Source organism: Rhea americana, unplaced genomic scaffold (genome assembly GCF_003343005.1).
Source record: "Rhea americana isolate MKP2758 unplaced genomic scaffold, rheAme1 scaffold_75, whole genome shotgun sequence".
Taxonomy (NCBI): Eukaryota; Metazoa; Chordata; class Aves; order Rheiformes; family Rheidae; genus Rhea; species Rhea americana.
Genome location: NW_028186923.1, coordinates 1,723,962 through 1,736,879, shown reverse-complemented (window position 1 = coordinate 1,736,879; position 12,918 = coordinate 1,723,962). Strand labels below are relative to the sequence as shown.

General features: G+C 46.0%; 1 protein-coding gene across 1 annotated transcript in view; it reads right to left on the bottom strand.

Annotated features, from left to right (window-relative positions):
- The window catches only part of MYO5B (myosin VB), a 90,803-nt gene that overhangs the window by 32,982 nt on the left and 44,903 nt on the right, over positions 1–12,918 (bottom strand). The window contains exons 16-20 of the mRNA XM_085322155.1: positions 9,788–9,899; positions 8,739–8,950; positions 6,531–6,687; positions 4,438–4,677; positions 956–1,195 (exon numbers count right to left, since the gene is read on the bottom strand). Of these exons, the coding sequence (XP_085178281.1) occupies positions 956–1,195; positions 4,438–4,677; positions 6,531–6,687; positions 8,739–8,950; positions 9,788–9,899 (961 nt within the window). The remainder of the gene's footprint in view (positions 1–955; positions 1,196–4,437; positions 4,678–6,530; positions 6,688–8,738; positions 8,951–9,787; positions 9,900–12,918) is intronic.

Below are 12,918 nucleotides of genomic sequence, written 5' to 3'. Positions count from 1 at the left end.
ATCTTCAGGGTGTCACACACACAAAGCACTATTCTCAAACAGCAATTTTGAAACAGCTTATTCAACCCAGGGTATCTAGCAGAAAAGCCCCAAGTTCTCTCCAACAGTAGCATAAACCATAAACTTGCCAAGGCAAAAGAAGAAAGATTGCTCATTTATTCAYGGGAATATCCAACCTCTTTGCTAAAACCTTGCATGCCCCTGGGCTCCTTTTCCCACTACAGCGGGGACATTTGGCCGCTTCAACCTCAGCAGCTGCAGAAAGCTTAGGGATCTGCACAAAGGAGAGGAAAAAAACCCTTTCTGCTCCATATCGCAGCCTCAAGCCTTGCACAGGCTCGTGTTGAGTGGTTTTGCTGGCTCCTGACCACCATCCCAGYGCTCAGGAGAAACAAGGTGGTCTCAGAGCTSTTTGGACCCTGCAAGACGGCACCACCAGCCRCTGGCTGCCTGTCTGGGGCCACCAYGGCCAAAATCAAGCCCTCYTGCASTCTCAGCACACCTGGCCGGGGCCAAGGAGTAGCATCTGCCTAYAATTTACATCATATACGGAAGCACTATCCAATTTTTGCACCAAGCACACCATGATGAGTCTCTGGGTCTACATGGTGTGGATGGAGATTGTTAAGGTCTGGCAGAAGGTCTGGTTATTAAGCACCATTATTGCAAACTGGGCTGGAGAGTTGCTTCATGGTTGGCCGTGCAAAAGGCAGCAAGATAGGGCACAATTCCAGCAGCATGGGACAGTCATTGCTGCAGGTGCCCTTGCTGTCCCATGACTTGTCAAAAGCAAGGGGATGTAGTTAAAAGGCATGTTCTAAGGGCATCCAGTGAAAAAAAGAAAATTAATTGTAAGAAAGAAATTAAGTCTCTACCCTCCAGACTTGGGAGGGGAGAGCTTTCACCGGCATGTCCACCTGGAAAAGCACTCCACACCACGAGAGGTGATAGATACCTTTCTGAGCAGGTCCTTCTCCTTCACATAGCTGTCCTCCACCACCTTCCTTTCACCATGGGCTTTCTCAAGCTCCAGGCGRAGGCTCTCCGTCTCTTCTTGCAAGCTAACGAGCTGGTTCCCATCACCCTGATGACACTGCTGATATTGYTCCAGCTCCTTCTTCAGCTTTTCCACTTCAGACAAATGAGCAGAAGTGAGTGTAGAGAGCTGCTCATTCAGAAGTTTGTACTCCTTGTTCTGCAGGCCAACACACCCCCCAAAAAAAGGAAAAAAAGGAAAACAAGATGGTGAGCAAGACCAGGAGATGCACCACAAAGGTATGAGTCAAATATCTCGGAGCCATGTGGGGAATAAACATCYGATAACAAACATTTCCACATGCATGCTGCTAAAGCTGAAGAGGCTAAAAACAATTTCAAACCTGCAACAAAAACTAAGCAATATTTCCATAGTAATTATACAGGCATTTGTTAATTTGATGTCAACTTGGAAGCAAAGGCAAACAATGTTTGTTGGTGTTTGTAAGCAAAACAGTAAGCTACGCTTTTATCACTGCTTCCAAACGGCATTGCTGAAAGCAATTGGTTTGCAATATTTCAGTGTGTTGTTTATCCTTTTATTCCCGATTTTCATGCCTGCAGGAACCCACTGTGACAACGAGCTGTAACATAATTGCCGGCTGGAGCACAAAGAGCTCCCTCCGACCCCAGCGTCAAGTCATACCTCCAGGACGTGCCAGTTCAATAAAGCCTTTTCATTTGCTCAGATTTTCTTTAAGTACTTAGCAATGTYTTTTTTCAAGCACCAAGACCTGAAAATTTAGCAGTCTTGCTTGATTTCTGCAGTTCAACCCAAAGTCAAATAAAATAAAACATCATTATTATTAGCCAGCCACAGAGAAGATGGTGCCCCTGTTCCCCCTGAGAAGTCACAGCAGAACATTAGCTTCAGTAAGAAGCCCACCAAGTATCTCTCCCCCATGAGTACCTAATGTTAGCAAAAAGGATAATTTTGAAATTTAAAAAAATAAATAAATAAAAAAGAATAAAAAGCAGAACAACTTGGTTTTCCCTTTTGAAAGGTCTCAACACAGCTTAAAGATTTGTGCTCTTGTCAACCACTACACAAAACATCTGAAACGGGGTTTTTCCAGGGTGTGTTTCACTTAAGMATCAGAAATGCCAGTTTAGATCTTTCCTGGTTTTGCGATAAAACATTTAGCAAGAGACAAGCAAGAGACACCACCGTCCTGACAAGATGGCACAGTATGGGTAACCTCTGACTTTGCGTTTTATTCTTTCTCTGAGCATTAGCCACCAATGCCAGATCGCCACTTGGCAAACTGCTGCTGTCTTTAATGAGYTTTTGGTTCATGTGATGAGTAAGAAAAGCTTGAGATGAAGAAATTAGAAGACAAAAGGTTAAAAAAAAATAAAGCCAGAGATTATCATTCAAAAAAAAAAAAATACAATGGAGCACAGAAGCCCTGAGTTACAATTTTTAACTGGTCAGGGCCAGCAGCCCAAGCTGCCACTTCTTCCTCTGTTGAGATGTTTACTAGAGTCAAGTAAGTATGAACAAAAACTAGGACACAAGAAGAAAAGGCATGATCTGTCCCTATAAAGTCAGAGGTCCCCATCAGCCCCAGTTCAGCTGAGGACCGAAGGAACTTTACAGCCCAGTGAAGGAGGGAGGGGGGACTCAAAAACAYGAAAGTAGAAAATTTTATCTTCTAAGTCTACACGGAGTCTTCCAGACAAAACCGACCATGTGTAAGTGCCAGGGGAAAACGGCAGACACCAAACCGGGTGGTTCTCCTCCGGACCCCCRGGCTCCGAGAGGAGGTTTCTCCCGATCTCCTCTGCTTGCTCCAGCCCCACTTCCCGGCCACCCCCACGCTCCCTTTTGGGCAGACACGAAGCAGCACAAAGCCCTCAGGCCCCTCTCCGCATCACCTCCAGAAGCGCCACCTGATTTAGAAACTAAGTTAAAAAAAAAAAAAGCTTAAATTAAACAGTGCTGTGGACACCGGAGTCTCTAAGCTGYGGCTGATGCGCAGTAACAGGTTTGAACGGTTTCAAAGACAGACCTGCTCTTCCTCGGGGTGCACCGCGTATTGCGCATCGCTACTCATGCGTGAACTGAAGTAGCAGAAATAAAAAACATTTTCTGCCATGGCTAGTCAGATAAGGATACAACTGCAGCCCTCCAGCTTACCTGCAAAWTTTTTTTTCTTAAAAGTTAATGGGCATTTTTATAGATTAACCAGGACTGAAATCAGGATATTTCAGGGAAAATACAATGCAACAAACTCGCTGCTGCCAGAAAATCCAGTGCACTGAAAAAAAGCCTGTAGCGAACCCAAGCTTGGGAGGCTCATTAGCACTTCCCGGGGAAGCTGTCGCTCCTGAAAGGAGGTTTAAAAATAGCTCGCTGGACAGACTATAATGAGTATGAGAGCGCAGTAATTCTTCCTGCAAGAGTTATACAGAAAGCATCAAAGTAACTCCTTCAAAATGGCCTTCAGGGAGATCAAGAAAAAATCTCCAGCCCCTTATTTCTCCCTGCTTAAAAGCTCACAGTGCCTCTTTTCCTGAAGCAAACCCTTCTCCTGCTTTCATAATCCGCAACGGGAAAGCCAAYGTTAACCAGAGATTGTTTCTTCTTTATTGTTCCACCTCCACACTTTTGCTGGCAGTAAATGGCTTATTGATGGCTCACATCTTACATGATGTATAGGAGCTCTTGACATGTCCCAGGCAGAATAATAAATTCTAATTACTAGTAACTGGTACTACAAATAAGCACCTTGACTTAAAAGAGAACTAGAGTTTAAACTCGACTTCTGCAGGCTAGAGATGGATATACATGAATACGAATTTCTCCACTGGTATTAGTGGACAGAACAGGACCCTAGTGAGCATTTCTTATCTCTGAAATCTCTGCACAGCACTGTGAAGCTAGGTAGACAACAGAGAGGACATTTAGCAGAGTAACTTGCACRCTGTTGTGTAAGTGAAAAAACCTGGAGCCAAAACCCTCCTCCTGTTAAATAGTGTGTAATCAAACTATCTCACCCTTCATCACAGTTCTTACTGAAGAACAGATACCGTACCATACCGTTTGTTGAGAACAAACTCAAATTGCTTTGTAAAGGGAGTATTTAGCTAATTTACTCACTGCCTTCCAGGTAACATGACCCCAAAGACATATGGTTCACAGCATCCTGGACTGTGGCCAATGCTCCGCATCGCAGGAGTTTACAGAGGAGGAAGTTCGGGCCAGCGCACAAGCACAGCAAAGCAGGTATCACTTGCTCCTGCACTACATTGCTGATGAAAATCAATTAAGTCTGAGCAATATTGACTACAATACAAACCAGGCATCTTTAGAGCTTCCTGAGCAAGTTCTTCAAGACAGCAAGATCCACGTGACCCAGGAACAGGACCGCACTTTTTCCAGTGCAGCTCAGAACGTACCTGCTCATCAATCTTCCTTTGAAGCTGGACCACCTTGTTCTCCATGCCAATGTTGAGTTTCTTAAGGTGCTGTGCTGAACGGGCCTCAATCTTCAGTGCCTTCAGCTCCTGCCGGGCCTTCATGCGCCGGTAGTAGCACTGCAGGACGATGGTGGCCCTCCTGATCCGGAGGAAGCGAGTACGGGCCAGCCAGGCACGAACATACTTCTGCAGGATGGTTGCTTTGTGTTCTACAAGCATCTATAAAACATGGGCAGAGACAGGACAATCAGGAGAGAAAAGTCGTCCCTAAAGGTAGCAGCAGCTTGGTACTGCTGTGGCATGGCACTGTCTTGCATGGTACTCCCACACCTCCCAAGAGCCTTCAGACTTCCCAAAAGCCATCAGACATAACTTGCATCAGAACAGAGTTTGATTTTTTGAGCGCTTCTCCATGCCTGCATTAAGATAATCCCTGCTGTAGATAAATGCTGCCCTGTGGGCTTTCTCATCCTCTGGCCAAGCTTCAGACAAAATCCTGCAGTCTTCTCCCTGTCTGCATCCAGTTCTCTTGCATGATCAGATTTCTGTAAACTTACACCTTGTTCGGTTTTGTGAAGCTTCTGTCACTTTTGCATCATGTTTCTCCCTCAGATTTCCAAGAACCTTTTTGGAAGGTGGCAGTAAAATTCCCTTCTCTAAAACTAAAGACTGACATTTTAGAGAGAYAGCCAGCATATTGCTAATAACTTTCCCATGCTGATCCATGCTGCAGTAAGTGATGAGGGAAGAAATACCAGGGGAATTTAAAGCCTACCACTCAGTTTACTGACGCTGGCTTGGGCCAGGTTCCATCACRGAAGGCAGAGTATCAGTTTCTCCTTACAAATCTTTTGTTTTACCCAACGGATTTGTCTGTGCTTGTAAAATTTAATTTGGACTAAAGGGATCACATGAGCTTACAACACCGTATCTTCAGCGTTGGCAGTCTTACAGGTGGAGACAGCTGGGGATGGCCACAAACTGAGAAGAAACCMTACTGTATTTCCTCTTCCAACCATGCAGCAAAGCCTCCAGCAGGCTCTGGGCACACCCTGGATGCCAGCAGGGACACCTGCAGCCCCGTGGCTGTTGCTGGGCACTGACCTGACCCAACATCCATACCAGGTGCTCCAGGATTACACACTTTCAGATTCTAGCGGCCTGCCTTGAAGGCAGTTCCTTGACCTTGGGTTGTTTTTAATCTCAGAGAGTTAAAACACTAAGACATCTGCCTCTCCTGTGAAGGCTTCCTCCTCAAAAACAGATGCTGGAAAACCAATGGCAACACAAGCTCCTAACCCCCAGCTCTCAGCCGCTCTCTTTGAGGACAGCGCAGCCCATTTCACTCTTYGTCTCTCCAGTGGGTCACCAGGTGTCCAAGCCAGCTCCATAACCTCCAGGAGCAGGTTCTCCCCTCCCTGCTTCTCWTGCCTCTGACTCCTTCACCTAGCCCTGTGACCATCCATCATGCAAAAAATTTGGTGTCTCTCAGAGCAACATTGAATCTGAACAACAGACAGAGGACGCCTCAAAGCTATTCTCAATTTCTTTACATGAATGATCTCTCCTTGTATCACTTATCATCAGCAAATCTTTGCTTCCTTGCTTTTAGCCCCCAAGGTAAGAAAGCTAACAGAGAGAAYTGATTAAAAAGGAGTTGTATATCAATAAATGACCTGCTGCCTTCCAAAGCAGACCCTACTGGTCTTCCTCTGTTGTACTAGTAATTGCACCTGTACCACGGCTCAGACACAAATTCTGTTTGCCAGGTAAATTTWGTAGTGCATCAGTAAATGACATTTCCAGCCTTCTAAATTGCCTTCTGGCATCTGCATGACTAACTTCATTTAGCTTCTCCTCGGAGGGGCTGCTGCCAAAATCACTGGTGCTTGCACAGCTTTAAATGGCAATGCTTGCAGTCCTCGTGTGCGCTCCAGAAACACCGGAGGCAGTCAGCTTAGTAAAACATCAAAACATCCACGATTAATACGTCGGTGTGCTAGGCCAGGAAAAGTAAATACACAAGCTCTTCCTATTCATCACTACTTCAGAGACGCTCTATGGGGTCCTACCTTGCGATAAACTCTCCTGACAAACATGCCTCGAGCAAAAGCCTGGATGGTGATGGTGGCACTGCGGATCCGCTGGAAAGCTTGGCGGATCCTCAGCATTCGGTATTGCTTTTGGAAGACGATGGCCGCCCGCGTTCTCCGCAGGTGCTCTGCAAGCCTGCAAAGCGCAGGAGAAAGGTTAGTAATAAGCCTAACTCCATCTTTCTTTTCATCACAGTATTAAACCATATGGAGAAAAACCCTGCTAGCAAAAGTAGCTCGCCAGTATTCAAGACAGACCATCCCAGCACTAAGGCTAGGAAAAGAGCAACGGGAACACACGTGCAATCGGGAAACATTCCTGACACCCAAGAGCACCAAAACCAGAACAACACATGCCTCTYTATTTCTAAGTAGCATTAAAACCAAGTATTTTCCAACTTTTTCCTTTGAGTCTGAACTCTCTGCCTTACATACTCAAGCCTAACAATAATCCAGGTTGACTCCGCAACTTCCTTAGCTCTAAAAAGTACGTGTTATACAGGGTATCCACTGACTGCAAGTCCACTCCGTAAAAACACCACAGTAAATGKATTTGACATTTAAACCGGTGTGCACTGGTCTGGCAATGTTCAGGAGCAGAACCCCAAGCGATTCATACACAGTAAATAATGCAAGATACAGTCAACTCTGTCCACGTTCCTCCTGTTCACAGACTCAATTCATGTTCAACTTGTTACATGGCTTAATCAGTACCCMTAAAACCTCCCATTAATTTGATGACTAGCTTGTTTTTCTGAATTTATGATGCATTTATTGCTCTCAGCATGAAGCATTATATAAAATTTGTTTCAGCTTTTTTTCATTCTAGGAAAAGCATATAAAACTAAAAGGGCCAGATCAGATTGGTTTATATATCCCCCTTCTTGAAAGCCAATGGTTTCTCATTATGACCCACTGAAGTCGAGCTTGCTAATGAGGAGGAGGGATGCTCTGCCTCCAAAAAGCRAAGGGAACAGTTTATCCAGGTGACGCTTGCTCTGTGAAACCAGTACGAAGAGGTGATCTGAAAAGTCACGTCAGGGAAAACACCACTGCAATATGAAGTCCAAGGAAATGCTATTAATGGGACTWTCAGGCAGTAAGATTCCTTCTCCTAGGGTGTTTTCCAGCTCCTGAACTCATGAGTGCTAAAGATACCTATCTTGGCCTTCAGTTTTCTCCATGTGCCTGCAGACAGCTCAGTCCACAAAGAGTCTCATTTTTAACATCCCCTTTGGCTGCCCATGCTCAAGAGAGCTCATCCCCTCATCCCAGGACATTCCCGTGACTCATGGGYCCAGGTCTGTAACAACCAGGAGTTGTTACCAAAATATGTAGAGCAATTTCTATTAAAATCTCTTACATTCTTCCAAAATACAATATGATTTACAGGAAACAAAGATGCCAGCTTTGAAGGAACATGKAAGATCTCCACTTTCTGCTGCCAAAATTAATTGACTGGAATCAGCATTTGGTGAGTGAGGAGCAAAGGACCAGTTACATCATGCCAGGCACACTTAACTCAACAGGCAGCATCTCATGGTGCCCAGGCATAGAGTTAATTGGGATTACGGAKCATCATTTCTGAAGGGCAGATGTTAATTGCTTTACTGCCCTCTTCATGTCCACCCAATATCTGGTGTCAGCAGCCTACCAGAAACCCCAGCGAGCCGTTCAACACTAGAAAGTCACTGATGCAAATGCCATTTGCCAGAGGTAGCCCCCCAAAATATTAGTTCTGTGACATATTTCCACCCAAATAGCTATGAGTACTTTAATCATCTGACTGCAACCTAGCTGGCTGTTTTACTACCCTGCCTAAGCACATAGAAATTACACTAATTCTGGCATGAAATCACTCTGAGGCAAAGAATTTAGATTATTTGCCYCGGTAAGGTTGGAGAAAGGGGCCAGGAATAAGCTTCGATTTCAGCACACAAAATTCACCAAGTGCACACGGTACCTACACACACAAAATGCATCTTGTCTTCACAGGGGCTGAAATTTCTGGGTAAAAAGGGCACCATGTGCACAGCATTTTCATGCTTGTCATACTAAGCATCCAATTTTACTTTATTCTTTTTTAAGGCCCATGAGACAGACTTGACCGAGGATATAACTGCCCAGAAGTATTTCACCCCTTGAGTTCCCAGCTAGCCCTTCCTCGGAGACCTCCTGAGGACCCACCTGCGAGCCAGGTGCCCACGGGCATAACGCTGGATTACTATCGCAGCCCTCTTCAGCCTTTGGTACTTCACCCTCTGCAGCCAGCCCCGCACTGTCTTCTGAATCATGATTGTGGCAGCTCTGAACTTATCTGCTCGCAGTTTCTCCAGATATGCCACCTGGCCTGCACGGAAAAAGATCTTGGTACGTCCAAACTGGAACTTGTCTGGATCCTTTTCAAAAGCATAAAGGAAACTATATTTAATTGAGGCAAACATTTTTTTTCAGTCTGTGTATGTTGCTCAGTAGATACAATCAACAAAATTTTCAATCAAGTTTACCCGTTCAGTTCATAACTCTCTTCCACGAGGTAATGAAGGAATGATTAGACTCCAAAGTTAGCTTCTATATACTCATTTAGGAATATGACACTGGAGTCAGGCTTAAGCCTCACGTATTTGCACAAATCTTGAATACATTTATTTATAAACCAAAGGAAGTTCACRGGACTTCAAAAGGGTTCCTTCTAGAAAAGATTAAGGCTTACAWCTGCAGAGGTGTATGTGCACCACAAGCAGATCCACTGCTGAGGAGGCAACACTCAGGGCATAGGGAAAGGGCCTTTGCAGCAAGGAATGCAAACGAGTAAATTCCTCAAAATCTCATGAGAAAAACAAGGACAGAAATTAAAATCTGACTACAGTGCTCTGCACATTTTGGGCTCCTCAGCAGCAAGACAACAAGRGGAAACCTTTGTGTGCACATTCACAACTTAAAAATAGCGCACGTGAGTCTGAGTAGCAAGGAGAAGTGGAAGAGATTTGCTTAAATATGTAAAGGAAAAATGTTTCCATGCAAAGGATGGGTTTTTTTCTACACCTAAGTTGCCATTAGAAGTCTCCCACACATTGAGATGGGGCATTTTGGAAGAAGCCCATGGCTGCCTTAACTCAATCAGCCCCTGCACAAGCAACAGGTGAAGTGGGAAAAGGGAGGGTGACTCAAATCATATCAAAGCCATGAACTTCTGCACTGTAAAAACTGTCACTAAGGGTTCAGTCCGAGCTCACCTTAATGAGGTCTTCCAACAGGGCCCGACAGATTTGCTTCTTGTCATTCTTGGAGACATCTCTCTTTTTCATAAGAACACGGTATCTATTGAAGAAGTCATGGTAGGACCACCTGAAAGCAAAGAGCACCCAGAATCAGCCTGCATGCTGGGCATTATTTCTTTATGGCCACCCTCCGCGTGGTTCACAGTTCCCAAAAGAAGCTAGCTCGTCCAAACCCAAACCCCATCTCAGCCCTYCTTTGGCACCAAACCTATTTATTGGTGCTTCTTTAATCTGCAATGGAAACACAACGAGAGGAGAGGAGCTCGTGAACCCTTCTATGCAGTACACTGTGAGCATCTTCCTCCCAGTTACCAAATCCTCTCACTCCCAGCAAGACCACAGCAGTAGAGCTTTAATTCTCCAAACTGCCAAGTATAGAAATTCAAATCAATTCACTCACTAATCACCGCGCGTTGCGGTCTGTTGCTGAGACCTTTTAAACTAATGACATTTTTGGACTCTGAAGAGACAAGGCAGCAGCTTGGACAACGCTTTGCTGTCATCAGCAGTCAAGTCTCTTAACAGGCAACATTAATTCAAGGAATAGGAGCCCTATCMGTTGCTGCTAGGGACCAGCATCTCCTGCCATCTCTGCGAGATTTAGAGCCTACAGGCAGGATCCTGAAAACGACTCAGCATCTGCCAGGTCTCAGCCTTCTCCAAATTAACACAGTGAGTTATGGAGCCCTCAGAACCAGACTTGTTAATTGAAACAGCAGGCATTTCCAGTGCTGCCAAATAGCGGCTGTCATCATTTCAAAAAAACCTGCACAACGGATGTCAAGGAAAAGATGGGAGAAGRCTACAGATATCGTGATTTCTGCTCTCATGCAGTGAAGACATTTATGAGCCTTGGCCTTGCTCATGCGACAGCTCTGGCAGCTCAYGGAATTGAGGACCTATCGCGTGACCCTCAGCCACACAGAAAACTGYCTGCGTTCCAGTAGCCTCATGCATGTATTTATTTTTGCCTTACTATAACCAATTTTGCCTATTTTTCCTGTCCAGCAAAATAAAATACACCAGGGATCAGGAGAGATGGAAAAAATGGCAAAATAAGTCACAAAAGGCCAGTATCATCCCTGCAACAGGTCCTTATGCTGGGCCTGTTCTCCACAGTAGTGCTAGGGGAGACATCACACCACCTCAGGAGCTTCCATCCACAAGATTAACACCTCTATAAAACATCTAATCTCTAAAGAAACTCTTTGCAAGCTGGGAACCTGGCAAGACAGACGTGCCAGAAATATTTCTCAAGATACATGATGAATGCTGTTTCACCTCAGTCCACACACTGCAGCGAGGGAGGAAAGCCAGTCTGATTGAAAGCAATACGCTAATTAAAAGAACGCAGTAGACACAGAAGGTTCACAAAGAGAAGGAAGGGAGAACAAGCAAACGAACCGGGCTGCTAAGGACTGGGAAGCACCACGCAGCTCCTGCATGGACACATTGCACCCTACGCTCTATCTGCAAAGAGTAAAGAATGGCAAAGCTAGAAGGGGTCCTCAGCGTTGTATCTAAAATGAAAGCTGAGACAGAGTGCTTACGGAGACAGAAAAGGCACCAAATTACCACTAGCTAGAGAATAGTGACTAAAAAAAGACACCTGCTGCAAAGAGCTGTCTCTGGGGTGAGGGAGGGCACAACTAAACTCAACGATTATGCAAGGCCMTGGACTCGTGTCGTGCAGCGCTTACGCCAGAACGGCCTCTTCTCCTCCTCTTGGTCGCTGTTCTTTTATAAGCACATTTCCAGTTCTGCGCCTGAACGCGGTCCCCTGGCTCTGCGCACACACAAGCACGGCGGATGCTCACCAAGATCCAAATTAAAGCCGATAGGAGAAGCAGAGCGCGCAGTTCCCAAGGCGCAAAGCCAAACATGCGATGCTGGAAACATCCCGCCTGTCTCGGATGTTGCTCAAGCCAGATTTGTGGCAGAGCTCAGGGGAAAAGAGGAGGAGGAGGAGGAGGAGGGAGCTTTCCTATTAAACTGCCAGAGCCAGTTTAGGGGCTGGTAATATTAAATGCTGCTATTAAGAGCAAAAAGTCATCTGGCAGKTGCTGCCCGGGCTCCTCCGGCAAAGAGCAGATGGCGAAGAGGCAGCACGCACAACTGAGGGAACGCATCCGAGCTGGGCAGAGAGCAGTAAAATCCATCCTTCCTCCTGCACCCAAGCAGAGACGGTGCAGATTTCACGGACGCTTTCAAACGAGGGTCAGGCGCCTGCAGGACGATGATTTAACAGAAGTCGACYGGTCTCGAGTTTACGCTGCTTCTATCGTTTGCGCACAGAGCATCCCAATACAAGCGCTGCGGTCCCGGCGGTCAGGTGGTCACCCAGGAGCTCAACGCGACGGCAAGAGGAACCGCACCGCAGGCCCACACTCCAGGAACGGTGCTAAGGGAGAAGATCAGGGGTCGGAAAGCAGGCGGCCACTCATGCAAGGGATGAGCCTGCTGGCTTGGGGGAGCACGGGATGCTCCTTGGCCAGGTAAAGACAGTTGCGGAGGTTCATAGCTGCTGTTACAGGATCTCCCCAGAGAAAGAAGCGATTAAAGCATTTAAGTTTAATGTAACATGCCTGCTTAAGCCACTTAAGGTTTAAAGCAGTATCAAATTACCTTGCAGCTACGTGCTTGGAGAAACACAAACATGATCCCCTAGCCTTGCGCAAGAGGTCTGTCTTGTGCTGAAATACTGAAGCTTAATGCTTGGGGCATACACTTTTAATTTATTTATTAACATATTTTTGCATGTCTTCTTTAGGTTTGGCATCAGCATCTTCAGCAGAGTAACGGAAAAAACGAGGAAACGTCCTTCCCTCCTGCTAGGTGCTTACAGAGAACGGTGGATGTGGCACGCTGCGCCGGGTCGGGAGCTGGGATGGGAGGCTTATGCCACCCTGGGACTTGCTGGGAGCTATTAAAATCACCGCCGGTGGGTTTTAAAGGTGGCCTCCCTCCTCAACCAGCAACCATCACAGCACATGGCAAGTGCACACCTCCTGGCAAGGAATGGGAAAACCACCGCAGACCACTAACCAAACACAGTTTTGAACTCCTTAGCTTCCACTATCAAGTTA